Raw genomic sequence first — 27,889 nt, forward strand, 5'->3', positions numbered from 1 at the left:
TGGTGTGAACCTCTGAAAGCTTCAGGTTCGTGTGAACGCGAGCGTGTGAACGCGATTTCAAGTTGCCAGACGTCTTCATATTTGTATAATCTTCCCCAAAGAAAAAATACGCAAGATTTTTAAAAATGGGCATGTCGGCATTGGCCATTACCGCGCCACGATTTGCCAAGACATATAAAGTTTTAAGCCATGTAACATATGCGACTCCAAGATGTGTACCAAAACGATCGGCAGCGAGAAAACCTTGGCCGATAAGGACTGCCCTTATGCTGACCGAAAACTTCGTTATATATACAAAATACAGATAGGTTTATTTGTCCATAGGCGCCTAAATGACTGGCGGCGAATGTTCCTGTCTTGGCAATCTGAACCTCACAAGACAAATACCATCCCGCAGGGAAAAATTATATGCCAGTGAAGAAATACCAATTTGAAATCGTGTGCGTCAGGAGGTCACGAAATAGCCTACCATCATCTTACGGATTCATACCAACAGGCCATACAGTTTCCAAGACACCTCACTCAGCTCTACTGGTAAATCTGATTACGTGAGCAGATAGGACCAGAAATTGATAGCAATGTATATGCAATTCCGTATCTTATTGACCAATGTTATCATGAATTATCGAAAATTTTCGCGCTTCGCGCTGGCTCCCTGAACAGGACGGCTAATTTCGTGGCAAAAGCGAACAGCGTGATTGGGGGTAGGTTTATCATCCTATGGTAGCCCAAGACCCCAGTTTTTCGAGGATGGGGGCCGGACGAAGTGCTGTTTCGTTCCTGCCAACGGGTATACGCCCAAAAGTGTTTAATTATTATTGAGGGGTCCTACCATTTCCAACACACCTCACCTGTAAATCTGATTACGTGAGCAGTGAGAGGATAAAAATTGATAGCAATATATATGCAATTCCCGATCATATTGATCAGTTCAATCATGCATTATACAAATTTTTCGCGCGTCTAAGCGAGAAAAACCGACTCAACAAACAGCCCCAATCCAGATGACAAGTGGCGCTAAACAGCGGAGAGCCGTAGGGTGGTCTGGGGGGCGAAGCCCCCCAGTGGTTTGGTTGATCATTATGTGGGGGGCCCGAGACCAACGTTTGGGGGGGCTGACGGAGTGCTGTTACGGCCCTGGTTTCAGGTATGCTACTTAAAGATTAGGGTAGTATTTCGTTTCCGAAGTTCAGTGTGTGCTGATCCATCATGTACAGCAAACAGATTTTACTCATCGTCATCATCATCATTGGTTTATTAGCAATTTTATCAGTTCAATACACCACAAAAATGCGATACAATGAAAAGATAGGAAGGTGTCGAAGCGACTTGGAGTAGTCTATGGAATCAGACACCCGCCTTGGCCTAGGCGATGTAAAGAGGAGGCATGCATACTGAATGAAAAGTAAAGACGATAGTATAGAAAAAAGCAAGCGACAAAAATAGGGTGGTATGTCATGGAACAGGGATGGTGTGAACCTCTGAAAGGTTCAGGTTCGTGTTAACGCGAACCTTTTTGAAAGGTTCTGTGTGAACACGAACGTGAACCTCATGACGTCACATGACGTCATATTGTTAATTCCAACTCTATCATTCTATGAAATGATAGCCTTTATTAATGTACAGTGTACACGATAGTGACGACTCGGGCCACATAACGTCACAATGCTGAAGTATATATTGACTTTTTAAATGTCGCCAAATATATCAACTGGGGCAATCAAATGATATAATAATCGCATAAAATCAATATCTTCCAACAATTTCGACGGGGACTTACCAGGGAATATAAGGAAAGGAAAGTGTATTTTTGTCTTTGATGTTTTTGCAGCATATACACCGAATCGTGATATACATACACACGATCTGCGCATATGCATACCATGATTACATGATGTGCATATGCCGCCAGGCAAGGAATATGCAGATTGTAGATAGCCTATAGCCTTGTAGCATAGTGTTGGGATGGCTCGAGTCATGACTTGACTCAAATCAGACTCGAATCACCTTTTTAGTATGACAGACCGGAAAATGTATTCGGCATACGAGTATTGCGACATTGATATTGATCATAGTGTGAACCAGAGTTGGATCAATTGTAATTTGTAATTGTAATTGAATGTAATTATTACATTTTCCAATGTAATTGTAATGTAATTGTAATTGTAATTGAAGCATTTTTATTTTGTGTAATTGTAATTGTAATTGTAATTTGACAAAAATTTTGCTCAATTACAATTTCAATTACATTAAATTGCTATTGAGACCTGACAAGCACAACATAAAACAATTGACTTATAATGCATTCTCTTTAAATGTCGACAAGGAATTTGATGGATCCATTCGCGGAAGCCCTTGACTGTGCCCTTGCAGGCGAAGTTTTTTCATTTTTACCGCTATGCTGGCATCGGCTGCCATTGTATACAATTATTAGATTACTATCCAACGGATGGATTCGCAACACGTGACTCACGATTGAATACGCCGAGAAGCGAACTGCTGAGCCGGCTAAAAACAGCAGAATTGATAGTCCTCCCAGCAAACACAAAACCGCAAAAGGATCATCCGGGATCATCTCGATTAGGTTCTGATTTTCTAAGTGTCGAGGGAATGTCTAAAATACGTAGTAGGATGGTCTTGTGGTTATATTCAATCAGAATAAATTCATACTCGGTGTTGTTCCATCTCATGCATTAGGCTTCGTTATATCCGGTAGTTAACCTAATAATGCAAATTTTCTATCTCTCGCGGGTACGACTAAAATACGTAGAAAGGATGACTTTTTCGGTACATTCAATAACGATGAATTCTATCCGGTTTTGTTCGATCTCATGCGGTAGCTTCGTTCTATCCATTAGAAAACAATGTTCTCCCTTCGTTTTATTGCGTGAGGATGTCACCGGTGTTGTATATTCGTGTTGTTGCTCTAAGGTCGAATAGTTTTGTTTTCCTCTGATATATATGATCTTCATTATATATATATTCGCTCTTTCGGTAATCTCGCATGTTCAACGAGTATGGTTAATAGTTTTATTCAGAGAATAACTAAATAAGTGATATGTTGTACGTTTAGGAATATGATTATCGATGCGTGACTTCTAGAATATTTCGGCGATTCAAATTTTACGTCATCGCGCCATACAAAGATTTGAAGCGCAACAGGTCGCAGCCAGGCATAGTTCGCTCTTTCTGTATGGTAAATGCCGTAAATATATAGGAATTGTGACTGACTGAGGTAGCGGGTTAAAGGTATATATGCAGTAGCATATAGCTTATGGGGTATTTCGAATTGCCTGTAGTATATGACGCCTAGAGCTGTTTGACTTTCTGCAAAACAGGTGTAGACAACTATAGAAAAGTTTCAGCTTTTCCAGGTTAGAATTAGAGCTAAACCGTTTTTCCGAATTAGATTACAATTATATTGCTGGCATTTCGCTCTAATTTAGTGAAATTAGACCACTATAATTCGCTTCAAACATCTGAATTACCGGTACCTATACCTACGGTATATCATAATATTTATGCTTGAATTTTCTAGGTATATAAGTCATATAGATACATTCCTGTAGAACACTGATTCATGATTTTATAAAAGTTGGTGCAAGAATGGACATTTTCAACTTGATGTTGATTAATGGAGCAAAATTTGATATTTAAGTGCAATTATACCTCGAATCCAGTAACAAGATTATTAATCGTTGAAACCAAACGCAGCTTGATTATGTTGGCCCAGAGAATTTGGCTAGCCAGACCATATTGATGGAATATGGTCACAGTAAGATAATATTTTGGGCTATTTTACATGAACTTTCCAACATTTGATTTGATATGTCCACTAAAACAGTTGTTATTCTGCTTTCGAATAAGACCTTAATTGCTGATTTCAATGGTAACTGTGTTTGTCAAAGGCTGCAAAGGTAATTTCTTTTCCTTGTTAGATGTTTATTTGTTTGTTTGTGGTGTTCATGGTGGTGGTTCGACTACACTGGTCATTTTACACCAGGCCGGTTCTTATTATTATTATTCCGTATCTGCCCGATTACCAGTGAACTCGGCACTTAGTGAATTCGGCCGCACAAACTCGGCACTTGGTGAATTCGGCCGTGGTAGATCTCGTAGCGGTACCGGTCACCATGATTGGTTACTGGAATGTTTGCCGGTGAACTTGGCACTTTGAGTGGTTGTCAATGTTGTACGGCGGTCAGGGCATGCGTAGATCACACAGTCACGGCGTGATTAGATCACAGATTGCGTAATTGCGGGAAATAACGCGACGCTCTTCACTTGGTGAACTCGGCCCTTGGAGGAATTGGCACTAGAACACCTTCGCATTAGAAATGCATTAAGTATGAATGAACAGTATCAAAAAGGAAATTTAAACGTGTCGTGGCTCGTGGTAGATCTCGTAATCTTGGGATCCTTCAACCGTGTTATCGAGACACCCTAATCCCAGAGTGGAATCGTCTCTCCAAAGGCGAAAAATAATTTATTTTGACGTGATCATGCGAAACATTTGTTGATGAGGAACACTGGCTTGTCGTGATCGATAAACGAAGAAGCGCCGCTTGATGTTCCACAGTGTTGATCTCACATACAACGCCAAGATCCATCTTCTCAAAACTTACACGACACAGGCCCGTGACTCACGCCATCGATTCCAAGCAGACCGCGCGTGGTCGGTATATGAGCGCTGTGTTATTTCCCGTGGCTACGCAATCCGTGATCTAATCACGCCGTGACTGCGCGATCTACGGATGCCCTGACCTCCTTACAAGATTGACGAATCACTTGATAATACTATTATTAGTTTGATAATTCATATTAATAGCTGTAAATACACTTCATTTCAAAATTTCCCGAGGGCCGAATTCACCAAGTGCCGAGTTTGTGCGGCCGAATTCACCAAGTGCCGGGAGCATCGGCAACCATCTGCCCACTTACAGCACGGCCCACTCCTAGGCTTTTTAAGACATGGCTATGCGAATCAGATGGCGAGGAGGAGCCTAGATAAACGGCCAACACTTCAGTAGGAATTATGGAGTCGACGTGTCACGCTCGAACCCGCAATTCATTGGTGTTTAGCTATAATGGAACGTACCACTACGTTTCCTCGCCATACCTTGTAAAATGAGACCGTAGCATTTGGCATTTCGTGTGGCAATTGACTTTTGTGTGGAAAATTGTGTTCGTTTTAGAACTTATCCGAAACTTTTATTCCGCCATAGATTGTATATGATAAAACAATATCGGAATTGATCCTAGAAGAATTCCAAAGCAACTCACCACAAAGGAGGATTTAAAGAAGTTTGATGGAAAATTGAATGAAAGCAAAAGCCTTTGCAAGAGATGTGGTATGTTGAATCTGTTTTGGTATTTTTAAATAGGCCTACTTTGTTGTGCCGATAGCAGACAGTATATATAAACGTAAGATGTGGAAGCTATCAAGGTGTTTTTAGAAATTCAGTCAGTCAAAGTGGACGATCGTATTGCTTGGATTATATTTAGGCTTATTTTAGCATCTTTGAGATGCAACTCTAAACGTGGACGGTCATGAACAGTAGGGCTCTTCAAAAATGACTTTTTTTCTTAAATCGTACTGGCTACTTGATAAAATTGTTAGGTTACCTAATTTAAGCCTACAAACAAAATATGGTTCAAATCCAGCCAGTATCCGCTTTGCTACAAGAGAAGAAAGTTCCTATTTATTATATAAAAATGAATAATAAAAAATTTGAAGATTTTCTGTTAACCCCATGAAAGTGTTAGGCTGTCTATAGAAACGATGCTCACCAAATTTGGTTCAATTCCAACCAGTGGAAGCGGAGTTATTGCTGTCGAAAAATTTGGATTTTAATAAAATAGTACTTACGGTGAGCACAACTTTAATAGGTAAACAAAGAATCGGTCACCGTAAATACTATTTTATTCAAATCCAAATTTTTCGACGGCAATATCTCCGCTTCCACTGGTTGGAATTGAACCAAATTTGGTGAGCATCGTTTCTATAGACAGCCTAACACTTTCATGGGGTGAACAGAAAATTCTCAAATTTTTATTACCTATTTATTTTTATATAATAAATAGAAACTTTCTTCTCCTGTAGCAAAGCGGTTACTGGCTGGAATTGAACCAAATTTTGTGTTTAGGCTCAAATTAGGTAACCTAACAATTTTATCAAGTAGCCAGAACGATTTGTGAAAAAAAGTCATATTTTAAGAGCCCTAATGTCCATGTCAGAGAAACGTTTTAGGGTAGGCCTACTCATATGTCTCGCAGCGTTCTCTACATAATTGTCAATTGCGATACAAACTGTTCGCTTGTATTGGTAAAGCCATCCAACTTCGAATTGTAAAATGTTGGGAGTCTTGATATCAAATTTTTGAAAGGTGCACTTTGAGAAGATTTCGGAATCTGTCAAATTATACAAAAATTTAGCAAATTCTTTGACATATTTCATCTATTTGGGACTCGATCAACGTAAAAGAATTGGTAATCATTTTACACAATATAGGGCCCTATTGTATTTGTAGTTGAAGTATAGTAATAATTCTTATGGTTACCGCACTTGTAACGATTCACGGCCATAACTGGAATAATTAGAATGATGTAACTTTCAAATTGTCATGCATTTTGCAACAACATTGTTCTCAATTTTCAAGGTGCTGACCATTCGAGGAAGAATCACCCACCGGGAATTCACGATCCGTAAACGCGGCCGACTGTTTCTCTCCTCAAGCGGAAGCGACAGAGAAGAGGAACGAAGAGAAAAAAGGAGCAGAAATAGCAAGAGTGTGACAAGTCGCGTACGTTCGCTTTAATGCGTATTTCCATCCGCGAAGTAGTAGGTGGGAAAACTAATGGGCGTTTGGTTAGGGCTTATATAAGGTTGACTCCAGCGCTGTATTTGCTAAATGTTGCTATGAAATAGGTGTGGTGTCATTTGGTATCAATATTGACTATTGAAAGACCATTTGTTAGTGGTCATGGATTTGTTAGGCCAGTATGCAGTAATTTCTGATGGTCACTTCCCGGGCTTCTGTTCTCTAACCCCTCATGATTGTTATTCTGCTTCTAGTAAGACTGTCGATTCTAATGTTTTATCGTATCATTTGTCGGAGGTTTCGCTCGCTTTATTTACAACGTTTTGCTCTCTGCTAGGTCAATTACTGGCTGAGTATCACTACAGCCTAAGAAACTGCACTAATTCTCATTTTAATGTCTTGCTGGTTATCTTGCTGTCAATTCTAATAATTTCTTAATGTCTATACCAGTGCCGCCACTCAAATGTTTTGTTCTCTGTACACAATATTGTTAGGTCTTCAGCTTTCCAGGCAGAGTATCATTCCACTTTCTAGACTTGAGTATATATCTCTCCAACTAGCTGCCAAATAACTGATTCATTTGGATTGTTGAATTGATCATTTTGGACAGAATGTGAAGAAATTTTAGTCAAGAATTCTTTTTGTGTTAGTGGCTGTTTTCAAAGAGTGCTGAAGTAGTCATCGTTGATCTTGATAATCAAGTAGAAGTGACGATTGAAGTCAGTTCTCTAGTCATATAATATTAAAAAATATAATAATAAAACTTGAAAACTTGAGTGGAAATAGTTCAGAATCGAATCCATTTTAGTAAGTATGGGCGAAAAAAATGTAGGAGTCATTCGTTAGTCACTACCTCTGCCATTTTCGCAGTACGAATGTCTTAGCTATTAATCATCATTTTCATTTTATTTCTGCAGGGTGTTGAAAAAAAAGGCCGCATGCTGGTTATTTAACTGGCTCATCAGAAGATGAAACCTGATGATAAGGACTGTTTTCACTTTCTTTCTAAAGACATTCGTTCGTTTGTTCGTTTTATTTTTTACAACGGCATTATTGCCAATTCGTTTGAAATTAAATTATCACAAATGTGATTAATATGTAGTAAATAATGTGGTGTGTGTACGCAGCCGTGATCAGGTTAAGCCCATAGTGGTAGAAAACAGGTTATTATATCAGGATCTTCTTCTTCTAACGTAGGATCTACATTCTACTCACCATGTTTAAAGGCTGTAGCATCTGCATAATATTTACATTATTGAAGGACATGGAAAAGACGTTGAATTGAGTCGACACAAAATCCCCCTTTCTACGACCTGCCGAGATCTAATATCTACTATATCGGCTCGGCTTTTCTACATCTTTGGTCTGTACTGTGTTTGCTGGGCTATTGCTGGCGATCCAAGCGTCGAAATTTGATATGTATGGTCCTAATCGCACTGATTCCGCAATAAAAGTATATTTCCAGGCAATGGTACCATCCCAAAATAGTTGTGAAAGTCTGGGAATCGGCATTGTTCTGAACAATCGCTGGGCGTAATTGGTCATTGTTGGCGTCATGCTGCTGCGGCGCTCTCACTTTTCAGAACAGTCGGCCTTAAACGGCTATTTTGGAGCAGATACATTGCCCTGACGAGATTTTAATTTGTATTTTCGGAATTAGTGCATCAATAGCTTACGATAAAGACCAGATGCATCAAATTTGGACGCTTGGATCGCCAGCTCTAGGACTACAAAGTTTGCTGCTTTTAGCCGGCTCTGCAGTGCGTTTGTAGGTGCATTCATCCGTGACTCACATCTTGCGCATCTATCCGTGGGTTGGCAATCTACAATACGATTTCAGATCACGATGCTGCATCGTTACTTCGTCTGGCTAACTAACCAGACCACTGGATATTATATAACGTCTTATCTGACGAAGCACGGTTTTGTTTTTACTCCTCATCCTAATTCCTACGTCCCTCGATAAAAATAATAATATTTCTTTAATTATATACTATATACGCAAATCCAACACGTGCATATATTATAATACTTTTTTCAACGACATACTGCATACTGGAATAGTTCGAAAACGTTTTTTCTTTTTAATAATTAACAGGTATTTGCGCATCATGAATGAAACATGAATATTTGAATTGTTGTTAATTACGACGCTACGGTTGTCAAGGAGCACGGTTGAATTTATGATTATTCAATTGCATGTTCAACAGCGGCAATTGTAATTGTAATTGTAATGTAATTGAAGCATGCAAGGAGTAATTATAATTGTAATTATAACTTGATATTTTTAGCATGGAGTAATTGTAATTGTAATGTAATTGAAACATGCATGAAAGTAATTGTAATTGTAATTGAACTGAAATAATGTAATTGATCCAACTCTGGTGTGAACCGGGTATCTATGCTTGCTACTGATATTACCCCATTAACAAGATATAGAGCAGTAGCCAACACCTCAATTGCACCGATTTGGTTTTAATGATACAGTAAACATAAGTCAAGATTGACCCCGTGCGCCTGCAAGATTTTTTACATCAGAAAACGATATCAATCTCATTGATTGGTCGAATAAGCATCATTCGCTGACTACATAGCTTATTTCCCTCGTGATGCTTTGTGATTGCGGGTCAAGCTCGCAGCAGAGAGTCACTAAATATTTACAAACGGAAAGCTGGATCTTTCGAGCAAACTTTTGCAACAAAGCAAGTAAAACTTTTGCGATTGTCAAGGTGCATGCTCGTTTAGTGTTGATTATTTTATGCTGCCAGCGCCATGCATGGAGTGGCCTGCAGTTGAAATGCAATAAATTTAAACCAACGATGTTATAATGAAGTGAAAATTGTTATATATGAAAAAGGTTCACAGTACAGAACCTACCAAGGTTCTGTTGTGAACGCGAACCTCTAAATTTCCGAGGTTCACACACAGAACGCGAACGTGAACCTCGCGTTCACACCATCCCTACTTGGAAGGCGAGATCGATAGGTCAGTCGTGGTCCGGCAATCTTGTGGATGCACTAGTTACTAGTATTCATTTAGTAGTGATTGCTTGTATTTACTCAAATACCGGTATTGGTCTCCATTGATTATGACGATGTTCCATACCGAGATCGGTCATCACATTTGGCACGGTAAGTCTTAATGTTAGTATCGACCGCTGTAACAAGTGACACTGAAGTAACACTGAACTATGTGAGTGGTAATTTCGTTTCCCAAGTCGAGTGAGAGCTGACTCTTCATTATACTATATATTCACCACTCTATATAACTCTAGTCCAGTGTTTCCAAACTTTTTTGAGCTTCCGCCCCTTGGACAACGAATTAAGTGCCAGCCAGACCCCCCTCGCCACGCCTAAATCATAAAACGAAAGTTGTTATGCATTTACTACAGTTAATAATAAGACGGATGAAGCTGGTGCATTATTATCATCATCCTCGTCATATTGGGTTTGAGTTTCGATAAGAGCAATCTCATTCTAAAATCTCCAGTATCTACGGCCCATACTGTCCAGTCTGTTTCAGCTGTGAGTCAAAAACTTTGTCACGGCACTGAAAACACGTTCTATCAAATATGAGCGGGAAGGACTTCACTGAGAGCATTTCTATTCGATTTAATTGTGTATACTAAGCGATTGACTTGAGATATTGAACTTTGGGTTGAAGTCAAACTTGTTCCACAATACAATCAGCTTCTCAACCATTTCATGCTCGGAAACTGTACAGATTGGATTGATTATCCGGTGGAGAATTTCTAATTGGAATATATCCTTGAATCAAATCACCATATCCTCGTGCAGTTTTCTTAGAATATTATTAGTATTATTATTCAGTGCCGTGACAAAGTTTTTGACTAACAGCTTAAACAGACTGTACAGTATGGGCCGTGGAGACTGATTGTTTTGTTTCTCCAACAAAATCGGGTATTCGAGCTGGACCGGTAGCTCATGCATGCTTGAGAATCGGAACAGTTCACGTGTCGCAAAATTTCGGTGAAATATCACGGGTATCACTGAATCCGGACAGTGTCACCTTTATTAGGTTTCATCATTACTAAACACATATATAATGTACTCGTAGATTTTGGAAAATATGCCCGTAGTAGAAGCGATATCGTTTCTCGCAACCAGAATGCCGTGTCGAAGGCCACGGTCGCAGCAGTCTGGAAAATCCACGATCGTTCGAAACCGAGATTAAAATCACGCCCACCAGTTTCTTTTAAAAAGCCATAACACCTTGCAGTGAGCAATAAGTGCTCAAATACTTCGTGGGTCTCACTGCACACAATGAACCACGATTTCTAGGGATCCGGCCGTGTACTAAATTAGTCCATTGACGGGCAGGATCAACATTGGCAAGTAACAACGGAATTTTCCGGTACAGCTTAATCAATAGACGGACGACTCTAAATTGCCCTGACTGGATCGGTTTTGCATTTTTACTGCGTATTTATCTTAGGGTTGCCATACGTCCGGAATTTCCCGGACATGTCCGGAATTTCACTGTTCAAACTGCGTCCGGGAGGAATTTTTAAAATATGCCAAATGTCCGGAATTTTGAAGACTTGACGTAGGCTCATATTATTTTTCGTAAATCAGCATAAGAACAATATTTTTGGGGAATATTTATGCTGATGCATGATATTTTTCTTCGCGCTGCGCGCGATTTACTATCACATTTATTGGTTTTAATATGCAGACTACCACCCTCGTTTGCCTTTATTCTGGGATTTGCGAATATGTTGAACGTATAATCAGCTTCCAAAATAGCCGTGAGGCAGTCCAGGTAAAGGTGCTGACTTCTTTTAGTAATCAGCTCGTCAAACTTTGATCCGGGCCACGGAACATTTTCAAATTGGAGATGGAGTTGCGACCATAAAAGGTTGGAAACCACTGGATGTGGGGTGTTTATAAAGCTCCGTGGTGCGCACCGGCATAAGGCTGATAAACAATCTTATTGGTAGGACATGAACATGACTTAACGATGTGCGCTCCCTTACGCTCCCTATATTTTCGAACTCATTATCCTCCACCAGCTCTACCGCTAAATCTGTTCATGTGAGCGGAGAGTAGTAGGCTATCTATATAGTAATATACGGAACAACCAATATTATTGACAGAATTCATTCAAATAATTGAACGACCAGATGCATATAGAAACCAAATTCATATAGCAAGCACCCCCTACCCCCAGAAGTTGCATCGATTACCCTATAGTGTGGCCTCAAAATCATCGTTTATTTGGGCGGGAGGAGGCTGAAAACATGTGCTTTCGGTCCCGCGGTTATAAAACACACACAGCCACATACTCCTGAACCGAAACGTGACCACCTCTGATCTATTAGCAAAGCTTTGCTAGAGTGTGACTTCATAACTCATTTTGGAAATCCGCCAGTGGGCGCTAAAGAGTGTCCCGAATTTGGGTTGCTGAAATATGGTAACCCTAATTTAGCTGCTTTATTTATCAATCTTTTCAACACTCCGTAGCAGTTGCTTTCTAAACCTATACGTCGCCCCAATTTGCTCTCAGCGCCTCCCTACCGCCCAATTTTATAGCCAGAGCCCCCAATCGCCCATTTCATGGCTAGCGCCCCCTTCACGCCCGAGAACGCCCCCAGGGGGCGCTGGCGACAACTTTGGTAACTACTGCTTTGGTCTGTGAGAATCGGTCCATTGATAAACTTCCTTCAAAAGACAAGATCAGATAATTGTCTGGGTCCGCAAAATTTCGTCATCACTGCCGCGGACGTCATCAGGAAACATATTGGTGTATTTGTCACATTTGCGCACGTATTTTAGAAACCCCTCTCGCATATATAGTGGTAATCGTTTTCACAATTCCTATCGCTTAGTGAATAGGAGTTTCCCAGAGTAATTCGTGCACAGTCCTGAAGCGAATTCGATGCGATTGGTTGATTATTGCCCCAAAAATCAGGATATTGCACAATGTCATCCGACCACCGCCATTCGCCCTCGTTTGCTACATCGGTAACTCCTATCCAAGCCTGTTGATTGTCTGCGACAACACCACGCCACGCGATTAGAATTTCCATGCAAAAAACATCAAAATGGTAACTCCACGTTTATGTAGGAAGTCGCGCATGTCCTCACGTTTATTGGAGAGATGAGTGAATGTTACATTCCAAAATTTGGAATTATTATCCCCTTCCTCTATAGCAGTGGTTCCCAACCTTTTTCGGTGGCAGGGCCAAATTTAGAATTTCAGAGTACGGCCGGGGCCGCACGAATACCAGGGCAATGAAAAGAACCCCAAATAGTCACCAAAATATGAAAATTGGCACTGTTCCGATCATTCGCTTGACGCCATTGGCCATTGTGTTGCCGCGCTCCCATTGTTCAGAACAATCAACCTTTGCTGGCTATTTTGAAGTAGTTTTATTGCCCTGGCTAGATTTCAATTCGTATTTTTGGAATCAGTGCGACGCTTGCTTTCGATAAACACCAACATATCAAATTATTCGGACGCTTGGGTCGCGAGCTATAGGACTACCAATTATGCTGCTTTTTGCTGGCTAAGCAGTAAACATCTCGGCGTCCACAATCGTGAGTCACTTGTTGCACATCTATCCGTAAATTAGTTATTAATTCCCAGGGCCGTAACAGTACTTCGTCAGCCCTCCCCCAAAAAAAAAACGTTTCTCTTAGGCCCCCATATGGTGATAAACCGAACTTGGAAGCCCCCAGACTCCCTCAGGCTAGATGGCTGTTTACCGCTATTTATCATCTAAATCGAGTGTCCGTTTTAGACAGCTTCTCTCGACAATTCGCGCGAAGCGCGAAAAATTTCTATAATTCATTATTGAATCGGTCAATATAATCGGGAATTGCATATATATTGGTATCAATTTTTATCCTCTCTCTGTTCACGTAATCAGATTGACCTGTTGAGCCGAGTGAGTTGTGTTTGAAAAGTTAGGAACGCTCAATAATAATTATACATCTTCGGGCGTATACCCGTGGGCAGGAACGTAACAGCACTTCGTCAGGCCCCCCAGAACACTTAGGTCTTGAGCTGCCATAGGGTGATAAACCGACCCCCCGTGCCGTTGTTCGTTCTGCCACGAAATCAGGATTCCCGTTTAGTGAGCCAGCGTGGAGCGCGAAAATTTTCGATAATTCAAAATAAAATAGGTCAATAAGATCGGGAATTGCATATATATTGCTATCAATTACTTGTCCTCTCTGCTCACGTAATCAGATTTACCGGTAGAGCTGGGTGTCTTGGAAACTGTAAGGCCCGTAAATAATAATTAAACATATTCGGACGGGCGGTCACGTTGGTACGACTTCGTTACATGATGTTATTTGTTATTTCGTGACCTCCAGTCTGCTATATAAAAAAATATAGAATCGCCCAAACGTACTAAACTAAAAGATGGACACGATTTCAAATTGGTAGTTCTTCACTGGCATATAATTCTTTCCTGCGGTATGGTAGCCTATTTGTCTCGTGACGTTCCGATTGCCAAGACAGGAACATTCGACGCCAGTCATTTAGGCGCCTATGGTCAATTATACCTATATGTATTTTGAATACACATAACGAAGTTTTCGGTCAGCGTAAGGGCAGTCCTTTCGGCCAAAGTTTTCTCGCTGGCGCTCGTTCTGGCACACTTCTTAGAGTCGCATGTTACATGGCCTAAAACTTTTTATGTCTTCGTGCGTCGTGACGCGGTGATGGCCAACGCCGATATGCCCACTTCTATAAATCTTGCGTATTTTATCTTGGTCGAAGTCGAATTAAGGTACTTGGAAACTTGAAATCGTGCGCGGCGCGAAAAATCTTTGAAAAAGTTGCATAAAATTTCATAAAATACTCTATAATTTATGCTAATTCACTATATAATATTGGGCCCCCTTCGAGCTCGCTCCCCCAATTGGCGGGCTTGGGGTGCGCAGTTACGGTCCTGTCAATACCTATATCTATACCTATATCTATAGGTACTGCTCGTTCAACTGGAAAGTTAGGGCACATTGCATTGAAACAGCAGTGACGTAATATTAGCAGTCTACTCACAGCTTCCCTGCAAACCTAATTGAAAACTCCAGACTCCAAGCCAAGCAAGAGTATTTTATAAATGTATATTTTTTCATAAATCGATTTCTCAATATTATTGTGGGGGCCGCAAGAAGGCTAGCTGGGGGCCGCATGCGGCCCTCAGGGCCGCGGTTGGGAATCACTGCTCTATAGCTTCAAATCTAAATCACTCATACTAAATCCATGTACCTAGACAGAGGCACGAGCCGAAATAGTTTGATCCCGGACCCGACAGTCAGATCGAAGCTAGAACTAAGGAGCAGCACAAGGAAGGAGGAAGAGGGGATAATTCTGATACTTAGTCTACTGGCCATAATCGAACAGTGTCCGCCGGCGTTGTTGTTGTTTATTAAAAGAAAATATTTGGCGCTTATCGCCCGACGTTCTTTTGCAACACGGTCAATGACAATGTACACAAATGAAATAATGACAAAATATCACTATGAAGTTGAAACGCCCAGGTCATAAAAAGCGGTTACACAATAACACAGCATGATACACTCGAGTTACAAATTGCGTATGTCCGAATCCGGCCAAAGTTTCCACATATTTTTATCTCAATATCAATCTGCTTCGATATCTGCTGCATACTTAAAATAAAAGATAGGCTTACGTTCTGACAGACGTGTCCCTCATCCCTTCGGCGGCAAGACGGCCGCTCAATCCGGCGCAATCAGTTTCAGCTGTAGTATAGTCACCTACCGTCGCGTCAGACACCAAGTATTCGAGGCAATTGGAAGCTAAATACCAGCCATCATCCAAAAAACCAGCTGAGAATTATTGCTTCATGGCAATTATTATTATTCGAGTCAACTATTCGAATATCACTCATTACGACGTCATAACAGTATGAATGATTTGGGAAGTTCAAATATGTACTTTTTACGCTATCACAAAGAATATAGTTTCAGTCATACACCAAATAAACATAATTTGGTACATTTTCGACCAAACCTATTTTATCGAACGTTTGCCGCATTTGTCTCTATTATTTATTAGAACACGCGATTCACGTTTGAAATCAGAATCATCGGATAAGTATAAGCAGTTCAATTTGAAATATGCAAATGAACTATGAAACGGCTATAGGCAATTAGGCATGCGTGTTCTGCGAATGGTAAATCAGGTCCTACTTGTACCTCGGAAGTCCGATGTCTCCACCTCTGAAAGGAGATAGCAATAAAATGTATAGTCCGACTCGTGAGAGGTTTAATTACCCGAAACGGCTTGTCTTCGTGTACCGTGCATTCATGTAGGATTGAATGTCATTGTAATGTCTTCATCGACGTAGAAGAACGTTGAAAATCGTTTTACGGCTCAGATTTCCCACCAGACCAGAATATACTTTGTTACTCACTCCCTGTGTTACAAATCACACTTTCGGCCTGGACATCTCCGGGACAGGTTCGAACCCTCGTCCTTCGACCTCTGCATTCCAATGTGCACGTAGACCACGATTGCCAATCACTCCAATCACAGCCTGGAACGATATCAGACGATATCTCTGATAAGATATTCTGCTACATATAAAACTGTAACAGTCCGACATATGATCATATCACAGGTCAGTGTTGAGATAAGCCGCATTATCCTCACGACTTGACTTGCACTATATACTCCCTCAAATTACTTGACGTGACTCGTACTCTACGTCTCGACGCACAAGAAATATTCAATGACTCTTGGATTGGAGTTGAAATTTCGAGATGCCATACAGTTTTGGTGGCAAAGCATTCCGAACCTTTCAGCAGCACTGACAAGTTAACACGCCGTCGACGCTAATCCTTTTTTATTGTATTCCGTTTCCGTTTTCAATACAAACTTTTGTCAGCTTCCACGTCGTCAAAAAACGGCCTCGACTTGCATCAGGATGCCAGCAGGATGGCCTTCCCTAGCATCATACACATTATATACACCAGAGGTCTCAAGCTCAAATGTGCTCGCGGGCCAATTTCCTAGTTTTCGATGACACCGCGGGCCGCGGCATCAATAGTAGGGGCATTCAATTTCGAAGAATATTGGCTTTAATTGACGGGAACTTGTATACTGACATTCCACACACATCGTGCGATGTAATATCGTAATATTCACGCCTGGCATGAACATTAACACACTTTTTATATTTGAATAAAATTGTTGTTGTACTTGGCATAACTTGGCAAAATAATGAGACAATGCAAGTGGACAAATGCATCATGACACCGTAAAAACTGTCGCGTGACAATTTAGTAGCTAACGGACATTTGATGTGCCACAATTATAGATAGAATGTTTAAGAATTTACCAAGGATTGATATGATATCAGAGCATTTGAGCAGTGCAGCCCAGTCCAGGTTTCGCGCATACTCCCGATAAGTAGGCAATTAATCATGGCATTGCCAAAGTCAAATTAAATCAGCGTGAGATTTACCTTCGAATATTTGAACAAAGAAACAACAGCATGAATACAAAATTAATTTGTCATACTATAATTAAATGTCCAATCGCATGAAAATCCATCGGTGTTACAACTGTATATGGTACCGCTTTTTTACTCGCTATACCTTCAATTGGCGATAGCCACCTTTATTTGGCGATCATATCATGGATACAGATACCCAAGATGTAACTAACTATGTACATCAGCCGTCAGGGCGGCAACACCATGCGAATGGTTACCACACCGACCTGTTTAAATAGTGAAATCCGCTAAGCTGCGCAACGCTCGCTACGACCTTTTGATACAGGCCATTACTATTCCTCACGACAGTTTCATTGCGTTTGTTGCATCCATGGCTTTACGAACCCACGGCGTTTCAAGTCAAAAGTCCTTCTCTGATTTTCACGTCTGAACCGATTCCACTGGAGTCATCTTTATTTTATCACCCAGTCAGTCCGAGTTCGAGTAATTCTACGAAAGATCGCGCGCCAGTCAAAAGCACACTTTTCAGTCACGAATCATCAACTGGTCATTTTTTTATCATCATGAACAGGTGTTGTGACATAATAGCAGATCTCCCACCGCATGGTAATCTTGCGATATTAAAATTTATTGAGTAGTTTTTGAAGCAGTTTTGGAGAGAATTTTCAGTTCCAAAATATAAAAAAAGATATGTGACAGTTAACTATTGTCGAATAGCCTACTTGCAAATGGAAAATGCTTGCGCGGGTCGCACAAAATTATCTCGCGGGCCGCGTGTTTGAGACCTCTGATATACACTATCAGTACAACGTTACATTATTCGCAAAAAAGGGCTGGCAAAACTACGATGATTGGTTGATTGAATACAGATATAAACTGTTGGAAATTATGATCGACAGGAGATTTGACCAACTCGCACACTTTCAAATCATACATTGCATTGCCTAGATAAATGCGCCGAATGCCGTGGATTTAACCGACCACGGTAACTCGAAAAATATTCTTCTCTTCGACAATAGCGAGAGGAGAAGTGTTTCTGAGTCGAACCAAGCACCTTTTCGTGCTATCTTGCTCACTGCCCACTACCACCAGATGTAGGCTACCCAGGCTACTACGAACACAATGCACCGCATGAAAACACCTGACAACAGTTATACCTGGCAATCCACAAAATCAGGGTCATAAAAGCACTTCGTCAGCCCCACCAAAAAAAAACGTTGTTCTTGGGCCACCCATAGGATGATAAACCAAATTTTCGTTGGGGTTCACCCCCAAAACACCACAGTTGGATGGATGTTTTCACTAGTACTTGTGAGCACATTCAGTTTAATTATTGCAGGCAGACAGTCTAGTTTACCTAATCGCACCGAGCGCGAACAGTTTTTTATAATTCGTCACTGAATTGGTCCATTATGTTGGCAATTGCATGTATATCGCTGAACATTTGTTTGAAATATCTCCGACGTATCAGGTTTTCCGGTAGAGCTGAGCGAGGTGTCGTCTTGGAAAATTTAGGGAAAGTAATTATTAAATAAATATATTCCAGCGGGCCTGTTGAAATATTTACTTCGTTACAGGTTATTATTTCGTGACCTGCCGTCTGTTATATTGTGCATAGATATTGAAATCTGCAAGCATTCTAAACTAAAAGACGCACACGATTCCAAATGACTATTTCTTCACTGGCGAATAATTTTTATCTGTGGTATGTTATTCGTCTTTTGGGGTACAGATTGCTCAAATTATCGGAATGTGTCTAAGAATTTAAGAATGTATAAAGTCTGTCTATCAAATTGTCTTATTGGAATTTACTTATGGTAGTAAACGGAGAAAGGATGGTCATGAGACTACAAACCTGCTGATACGGTGGTACCGGGGGTAAAAGTGATTGGATTGGTCGCTGTAATAGAGGTTGCTGTATTCTGTGCACGACTGGTCAGCAACCCTGTGTGTAATAGGAAAATACTCAGTATTAATCAAATTACATGGGACGCGGAAAACAGTAGTCCATGTAATAGGGCGGCAATAGCTATTTTTGCTATATTGAGGGTATGCCCAAAATACCCACAAGAAAATCTTGTGCGGTTCGAGACAAAATTTTAGATTTTTAGGTAATTTACAATATTTAAGTGTCGCATATCATTTTTCAGATTTAAAAAGGTAAAATTCACTCTAAAATTGCTCCAAAGCCTGAAACTACTCATCATTAATGCTTACTCTCTACCGAGAAAACACCAATTTTATTCTATATTTATAAATGTGAATTTTTCGTCTCCGGTGTGAATCGCTACAACAGTAGATCTCATTTCCACGATGTGTGGGGAATGCCAGTCTGCATGGTCGGCTCACTTTCAATCGGACAATTTCATCACGTCGACTAAGGCTCACGTGGATTGACATTGAATACCCCTATTGATTAGGCTTACCATATTTTGGAAATCTAAAAAGAGGACACTTTTTCAAAAATTTGAGACTTGCAAAACCGGCGGAGAATTCTCAAAAACCGGTGAATTTTCCCCGCTCTGGGATCGGTTGACTAAAAAAAAAGGTTAGTTTTCCGCCCAGAGCTCAAATCACCGTTTTTCACTCTGAAATAGCCGCCGGAGCGTCACTTCTGAGCTAATGTACGGCAAATCACTCGCAATTTGCTCTAATTCTGACCTAAATTTTCAAAAAAGAGGACAAAAGGGCGTCCTCCGAGGACACTTTCAAAAAAGTCAAAAAAGAGGACAAATCCTCCTAAAAGAGGACGTATGGTAACCCTACTATTGATGCCACGGCCCACGTACATAATATAGTGCTGCATGGTTGTTGCGTTAGCGTAAAAGGTGCATGGTGACGTGATAACGACGCGAAGTCAACTTATTGTTGTTTTTACCATTCGTGGTGATTCGGCAACTTTTGTCATTCTACATTGTGATTCATTAGCACGGTACACTTTCGTCCGTGGCTTTAGTAAGACACTGCTTGCGTGGATCGGTTGGAAGGTCCCGACCCGAGGCGGGGTCTATGTAGGCCGTATCTGAGTATCTGAGAATGTCTGCTTTGGTTGGACCATCGCTCGATACAATAACGAAATTCGTAATCATTGCCCCTTCATTCAGCTGAAGTTCGACGTGGTAATGCGAGATGCAACTTCTAGTCTTTTGGTATTAAATTAGCACTCAGTTCACTGCGACGCGATAATGCGAAATGCAATTTTTATAATACTTTGGTATTTATAAAACTGTGGTAGCAACGCCTCCAAAACCGAGTACACTCAACTTCAGGTGGCGGCCATTGCGGCAAAGGGGTTCCTTATTCTACGCCAGGAGAATATTAAAACGAACTCGAAAGGGCGAAAGGGCAAACGAAGCCATTGTGATGTCGCATCATAGCGACATTGTTATTCTATCGAACCCAGTTTTCATTCACCTATTCTTTTACGTGAGACGGCTATTTGTCAATTTGTTGCTCATCATCATACTAAGTATAGTTAGATCTTCAAAAATGATATCAAAGGCATTTCTCATGTACCTGTCCTACAGCCATCGCCTCTGATATTTCACATGTTTACTGAATTGCGATTTGTGTTAGATATATATTAACATCGAGCGATAACAGTGTTAAAAGTTCGAATTTCGAATGTCATATGAGTCTAAAATTGCTATGTGACTTAACTTTAAAGCTGATTTGCCCATGGGCTACCCAACTCGTAAAGTGCGGTGCGAAATATGATACTGATAACCAATGTTCTCTCTAGGCTGCGCACGTGCGCGATTGCGCAGTGCTGATACGGTCTCTGCACACAGAGAATCTACGCTGCGCACAAAAAAATTCGAAGTGATTACTTTTTTAATTGGTCGTTACGCACTGTGGTTCAACGGAGTGCGCGCAGACTATAGTGAAAAATTAGAGGGAACATTGATAATAACGCAATAAGGCCATCACCCCAAGTCTCATCATTTACTAAAATCAGTGGTCCTGGATGTTTTGATAGTCATTGCCCGCTTTCATTTTTCAAAAATATTGCGTGGTCCACTTTTTGAAGTTGCATTTCTGCCGTAACAATCCCACGTAAAGATATACTTTATGAACGGCATATGGCAGAGGTTGGTAACTTCTAACACATTGCGATCGACTGCAAATTCGTTCAAGTGTTTGCTATCGCATATTTTCCCACAGGAAGGAACGTCACATTGCCACATCCGAGACTTCTATAGGCTACTCCACACACGCCGTGTCTCACTCGGTCACTCCACCTGGATGTTAGCGTAGTGCCCCACATAAGGGCATGCACGCGGTTCAGAGCCACGTTTCAAAACTTACCTAGCTCACATAGGCTAATGCAAATAGGTTATGTGTAGAAGCAATCCAACTAAAATATCATGACAGCTATTGTTATCTCAGCTTCCACGTTGGCGATATATATAGTTCAAATAGTAATATCACAATATATTGAACCAATATTATTGTAATTTCCCAATCGCAACAGTTCTCAATCGGCGTCCCGCGGCTCACTAGAAATAATGTGGCAAACAGGTCGCAGTATAAAAAAGTTGGAGAATTCAAATTATGAGCTCAAAACACACTGTGCACAATGCGATGGATAGGAACGTGTTACTGGCCGAGAACTAAGCCTATACTTATTGTTTTTAACATTCGTGGTATTCGTGGTATCTATATCGTCATTTTACACCAGATCGATGTTGCCTATTATGATTCCTGAGACGCCAATATATACCGCAGCCCCCTCTAGACTTTTTGAATATAGCACCACTTACGCAGATCGAATGGCGCGTCAGCCGAGATCAACCTCCAACAGTTACGAAGAGATTATGGAGTCGTGCTCGGACCCGTAAACGATTAGTATTGCAGCGATGCAAGCGGCGTATGGCATATGATCCCGGAAATATTTCGCTATTTTATAACAGGCATTCTTCATGCTGTAGTTTGGCATGAAATAGTATATTAGAACTATAGGACGATTTTTTTGACGTGTCAAAGAAAGTCAAAATTAGGTCAAAATTGTAGCGTTAAGTAAAAAAATGTCAAAATATTTTACAAAGTCAAAACTTTTTTGCAACCTGCATTTCGTTTGTATCGTGGATTTTGCACTGTCGTTGAACTTATCTTCTGACATGTTACAGCTTGTAGCCTACTTTATAGGCCTACCTTTGTAGACGGCCCATTGTCTGCTCATTGTGAATGACAAACAATCAAATGAAACAAATAGGTTGTCATGGTGTTATGCTCAACGTACCGCAATATCCCAACAGAAGCAAGACTGCGTGGGCATTGCATAGTTCTTATATCAAGAAGTGCATGATGAAAAATTGTAATGTAGAAACCATTGCCAGAAAAAAGCAACGCGGTTTGGAACCAGCAGTCTGTACAGCCAACAACTGCTGCTGTCGAACGTTCTTTCTCAATTCTTGACAAGCTACTAGGTAAGTACAGACACTTTCTACCTGAGAATGCAGGAAAGCATCTTTCGTTGTACTACAATTTTTTAAAATCATATCTACGACATTGCGTAATGTAACTACTGGAAATCTTCATAGAGACAGATTTCGTTAAAAGTAAAGTTTAATCATGTAAAAATTGGTCAGTTTTTGAGGCAAAAAGGTTTTTTTGGGGCCAAACTACTTCGTAACGGCAAACAGTTCCAACCAGAATTGAAGATAAGTAGTACAATTCTAATATTATGTGGGAAAACACCTAATTTGCATACGCTAGGTAAAATTTGGTCAAATTCTAGATTTTTAGGGTAAAAAATGTAACAATTTTTAATTTTTAGGTCAAAATCTTTTGTTTTTTAGGTAAAAAAAATCGCCCTAATTATAACATGCATACATCAGGGACTAATTCTTTTCTCTCTTATGAATTCGATTCATCGCATTTACTGACGTTCACTACCTATGGTGCTTGTCCATAAACCTTGAAGTAGAATATAGAGTTGGCAGAAAAAGTTCATAATTTCCCACATAGCTTCGTGGCCGAGGTCAAAATGTCCCGCAGATTACAACTTATATGGATACGGTAACAATGGTTTACCTAAAAGCAGGCCGATGGCTAACCCTTGATTCGTCCCCGAGCTCGATGCGCGTCCATATTGCGTGCGCGCCGCATAACGACGCGGCGTGAAACGACGTACGGTTACAGGACGCCGATATGGAGAGTACGTGTACCGATTGAAGGTTTGCGTTTGAAATCCGTATGGTTGAATGATCGGATCCTGTGGTCTGGGCACCGCAACGTATTGTGCGGCTCCTTGCTGTACGTAAGAGAAAGATGGGTTCGAGGCAAAACTACTGATTATTGTAATTATATTGTCGTCAGTTACTCCACTAATATGTCATGCGGCTGCGGTCATAGAAAACACTGGTTTTACTTGAAGTGAAAATGAAAGGTAAGATTTCGCTCAGGTATGCAAAAAACGTAGCGATGTCATGACATCTTAACTAGGGTTGCATTTAAAATAAATGGTTGTTTAAAACACTGCGTTTAAAGCATATTTTAATCAGTGTTTTAACAAAGAGTTTTTTTAAAAGATTGTATTTTTACAAGTTGCATAATTATGCCATATCTGTGTAAATACTTGTCAAAAACATGTTTTATGAACCTACGGACGATTACCTCCCGATATATAGCCGACGTAATACGTAAACCATATGGGATGGTTGGAACCCTCAAAATAGTCTGTTCAGCACCTATCGTACTTCGCTGTTTCGTCAAAGGAGCTATATTTACCCTATGTTTTCAATTGTCAACTTCAATCCACGATGACGTCACAATTTAATATACGTGAAGTCACGGAATCGTAACACTATTTCTGCATAAGTACAAACCAACGGTTAAGGTATTCGAGTAAGTAATGCGAAAATAAAGGATAGGAAATATCACCATAGACTTTATTATCAGTCCATCGATCGCGAAAACCTGTCGGAAATATTTTCAAATGCAGCGTTTTAGATAATACTGATACAAAGTTCTATTCATTTACGTCGGCACGTCACACATCGGCATGTCTTACACATTCAGGATAATTCGAAAGTGCAACGACATTTCTCATAAATTAAAACAATTCACGACGAAACGTGAAGTAAGTTTACGACCACAAGCTGTTACAACACAGCCGCAAAACCAGCAAATCTCAATATATCTTTTCGTTCCATTCTGACGTCGACTGTGCCATGGTGGTGACCTACGATCCATCCCAGTCACTAGCGGCATGCAAATCATGCAAAATTGGTTCGTATCGCTCACGCATAGGGCCTACTTAGAACTGCTAAACCATGTATAAGTAACTGCTTAGCCTCAGTCTATATAGGTATCAGCTAAAATAGAGAATAGAAGAAGAAACCTGAATAACGAATTGATATGATCCCATCTACACATCCATGGGATACAATTTAAGCCTGCGCCGATGGTTTGCGAGTAATATAACCTTATAATAGGCTTACCATATTTTGGAAATCTAAAAAGAGGACTCTTTTTCAGAAATTTGCAACTTGCAAAACCGGAGTAGAATTCTCAAAAACTGGTGAATTTTTCCCACTTTGTGATCGGTTGACTAAAAAAAACGGTCATCTTTTCCGCTCAGAGCTAAAAATACCGTTTTTCTCTCCACATTGGAGGTGGTTGACTAAAAAAAAGGCATCTTTTCGCTCAGAGCAAAAATCACCGTTTTTCACTCCGAAATACTCGCCGAAGCTTCACTTCTGTGCTAATTTGAGGCATATCACTCGCAATTTGCTCTAAATCTGACCTAAATTTTCAAAAAAGAGGACAAAAGGGCGTCCTCCGAGTCAGCACCGTAACTGCCGCACCCCAAACCCCCCAATTGGGGGGGGCCCGAGCTCGATGGGGGGCCCAAAATTATTTCGTGAATTAGCATAAATCATAGAGTATTTTTTGAAAATTTATGCAATTTTTTCAAAATTTTTTCGCGCTGCGCGCGAATTCACGTAGCCCTTTATCTTTCTCATTGGGTATTGGGCCATTACCGCGCCACGACCCACCAAGACATACAATCAAGTTTTAGGCCATATAACATGCGACTCCAAGAAGTGTGCCAGAACGATTGGCAGCGAGAAAAGCTTGGCCGAAAAGGTCTATGCCCTTATGCAGATCAATGACTTCGCTATATATACAAAATACATATAGGTTTAATTGTCCATAGGCGCCTAAATGACTGGCGCCGAATGTTCCTGTCTTTGCAATCTGAACCTCACAAGACAAATACCATCCCGCTGGGAAAAATTTTATGCCAGTGAAGAAATACCAATTTGAAATCGTGTGCTTCTCTTAGTTTAGAAGCCTACGTTTAGGCGGTTCTATATATTCTGATATAGCAGACTGGAAGTCACGAAATAACATCATGTAACGAAGTCATATCAACGGTTCCGCCCGCCCGAAGATGTTTAATCATTATTTACGGGCCCTCCCGTTTTCAAGACACTTCACTCAGCTCTACCGGTAAATCTAATTACGTGAGTAGAGAAGACAATAAATTGATAGCATATTATATATGCAGTCGCCGATCTGATTTACCGATTTTATCATAAATTATCGAAAATTTTCGCGCTTGGCGCTGGCTCTCAATACAGTACGGGTAATTTCGTGACAAACGTGAACAACGTGATGGGGGGTCGTTTTATCACCCTATGGGAGCCCAAGACCCACGTTCTTGGGGGCCTGACGAGGTGCTGTTTCGTTCCTGCCAACGGGTATACGCCCGAAGATGTTTAATTATTATTGAGTGGTCCTACCATTTCAAACACACCTCACTCAGCTCTACCGGCAAATCTGATTACGTGAGCAGAGAGCAGATAAAAATTGATAACAATGTATGCAATTCCCGATCATACTGACCGATGAAATCATGAATACTAGAAATTTTGCGCGCTTGGCGCGCTTAGGCCACTAAAGCTGATTCACTAAAGAAACTCCCAATGAAAATGATGAATAGTGGTAAACAGTGTATCGCCGGAGGGGGGTCTGGGGGGCGAAGCCCCCCAGACGTTCGGTCTATAACACTATGGGGGGCCCAAGACCAAAGTTTTGGGGGGGGCCTGACGAAGTGCTGTTACGGCCCTGCTCCGAGTACACTTTCAAAAAAGTCAAAAAAGAGGACAAATCCTCTTAAAAGAGGACGTATGGTCACTGGTCAGCCTACCTTATAAACTATATTAAAATTCGATTTAAATCATACATAAGGTTTGGTTAAAGTGAGTACCGATCACAATGAGCAGTCTATAGAACAGAGATTGATACTTTGCCATTAGATTACTTTACTACTAATTTACGACAACGGTAAGCTGTAAGCTCCGATCACTTCGTTTGCGGTTAAATTATTTGTGATGAAACAATGGAGGCTCATTAAAACGCAGAATCAGAGAGTGATTGCTCATTCTCGCAGGCCACACCAGCGTTTCGCGCACAATCCGAATACATGCAAGATCAGCCAACAGCCATACACTGGTACCGACATCAATAACAAATACATAGAGGTACAATTTATTAAACTAAGCCATTCAGGAGCCAGGGGGTGCGCAGCGTATAGTATAAAACAGATAAGTGGTACATGATCGAAATGAGTTTGAGAAACAGTGATATGTAGGCAATGAAAAGAGAAGGATTACTAATCAGTTATTATTGACGGATAAAGAAGATAGATGTCCCTAAGTAATGTGTATCTGACTTGTTGGTGAATATTGAAGTATTTTACCTTCGTTACTGGTTCGCTTCCATTGGCGTCGATTCCTGGTAATAAATCATCACATTTTGCATAAATACTAAGATCATATGGTACCATGGTATACAGTACAAGTTGTAGGCTACAACGCAATGCCGCCACAGTATCGACGTTACTATAGAAATCAACTTAAGCGGGAAATGATACATGCATTTCGATTTGCGTCAAGTTGGGTTCAAGTGATGGAGGACTGACGTTTAGGGGTTAGAGTAGGAGGCATCAAACTTTGTTCAACTGCATACCCTTTCGATGAACATTGTACAAGATGCATGCACGTATGACATATCATTTACAAATTCAGAGTTGACCACCATATAACTGGGTCAAACTGCAAAATAATGTACTTTAGTCAAATAAATTTTAAGAACTTAAGCGCTAATATCATGGGGTACAATCTTTGCCAAAATAAGAATTATTCGCCCGAGTTAAGCAGGAGTATTTCGTACTATGAATCAAGGGATTACACATCTTGAGCGATATGTTTATGCCACAGGGTAAACGATTTGTGAGTTTATCGAGAGTGTGCTTCGTGTGGGCGGCCCACTTTGTTGAAGCATGCTGTTATATTGTGACTTCCGAAGAAAGTTGTTTCTACTCTAATGATCGCTTAAATGCACCAGAACAAATTAATACTTCATTAGTGAGATGCGCATGATTCCCAATTTGCATTCATTCACGGGGCGCAATATGTCCATTTATTTGTCGCATTTATACTGGCGGGACTCAGATTGTAAGGACGGGGCTATCCGGCGCGATGTTCGGCTAAGGTTCTATCGCCGGCCATCTTTTTGGGATAGCACCTCGTGTTGGCTAAAACTGCCTTGGTGTTTCTTTTTGGTGCCGAATTGATGGTGTCTAATAGTCCCGCAACCG

General features: G+C 40.7%; 1 protein-coding gene and 1 long non-coding RNA gene across 4 annotated transcripts in view; one reads left to right on the forward strand and one right to left on the reverse strand.

Moving 5' to 3' along the window:
- LOC145438203 (uncharacterized) overlaps positions 1–27,889 on the reverse strand; it is a 38,685-nt gene that overhangs the window by 10,109 nt on the left and 687 nt on the right. Inside the window, exons 3-7 of one of the 3 annotated variants that reach the window (XM_080315588.1) lie at positions 26,990–27,024; positions 23,314–23,533; positions 19,133–19,222; positions 16,234–16,356; positions 15,354–15,646 (exon numbers count right to left, since the gene is read on the reverse strand). In XM_080315588.1, the coding sequence (XP_080171714.1) occupies positions 15,486–15,646; positions 16,234–16,356; positions 19,133–19,222; positions 23,314–23,533; positions 26,990–27,024 (629 nt within the window). In that variant the 3' untranslated portion in view covers positions 15,354–15,485. Of the gene's footprint in view, positions 1–15,353; positions 15,647–16,093; positions 16,357–19,132; positions 19,223–23,313; positions 23,534–26,989; positions 27,025–27,889 lie in introns of those variants that run through there. The other 2 variants (XR_013914879.1, XM_080315589.1) reach the window with 2 other exon arrangements.
- LOC145438222 (uncharacterized) lies at positions 4,984–7,912 on the forward strand. Its single transcript, XR_013914884.1, has 3 exons — positions 4,984–5,351; positions 6,660–6,845; positions 7,739–7,912. It is a non-coding gene; the product is annotated as an uncharacterized LOC145438222 (long non-coding RNA).

Source organism: Botryllus schlosseri, chromosome 4 (assembly GCF_051294905.1).
Source record: "Botryllus schlosseri isolate E-star chromosome 4, Bs_hap1, whole genome shotgun sequence".
Taxonomy (NCBI): Eukaryota; Metazoa; Chordata; class Ascidiacea; order Stolidobranchia; family Styelidae; genus Botryllus; species Botryllus schlosseri.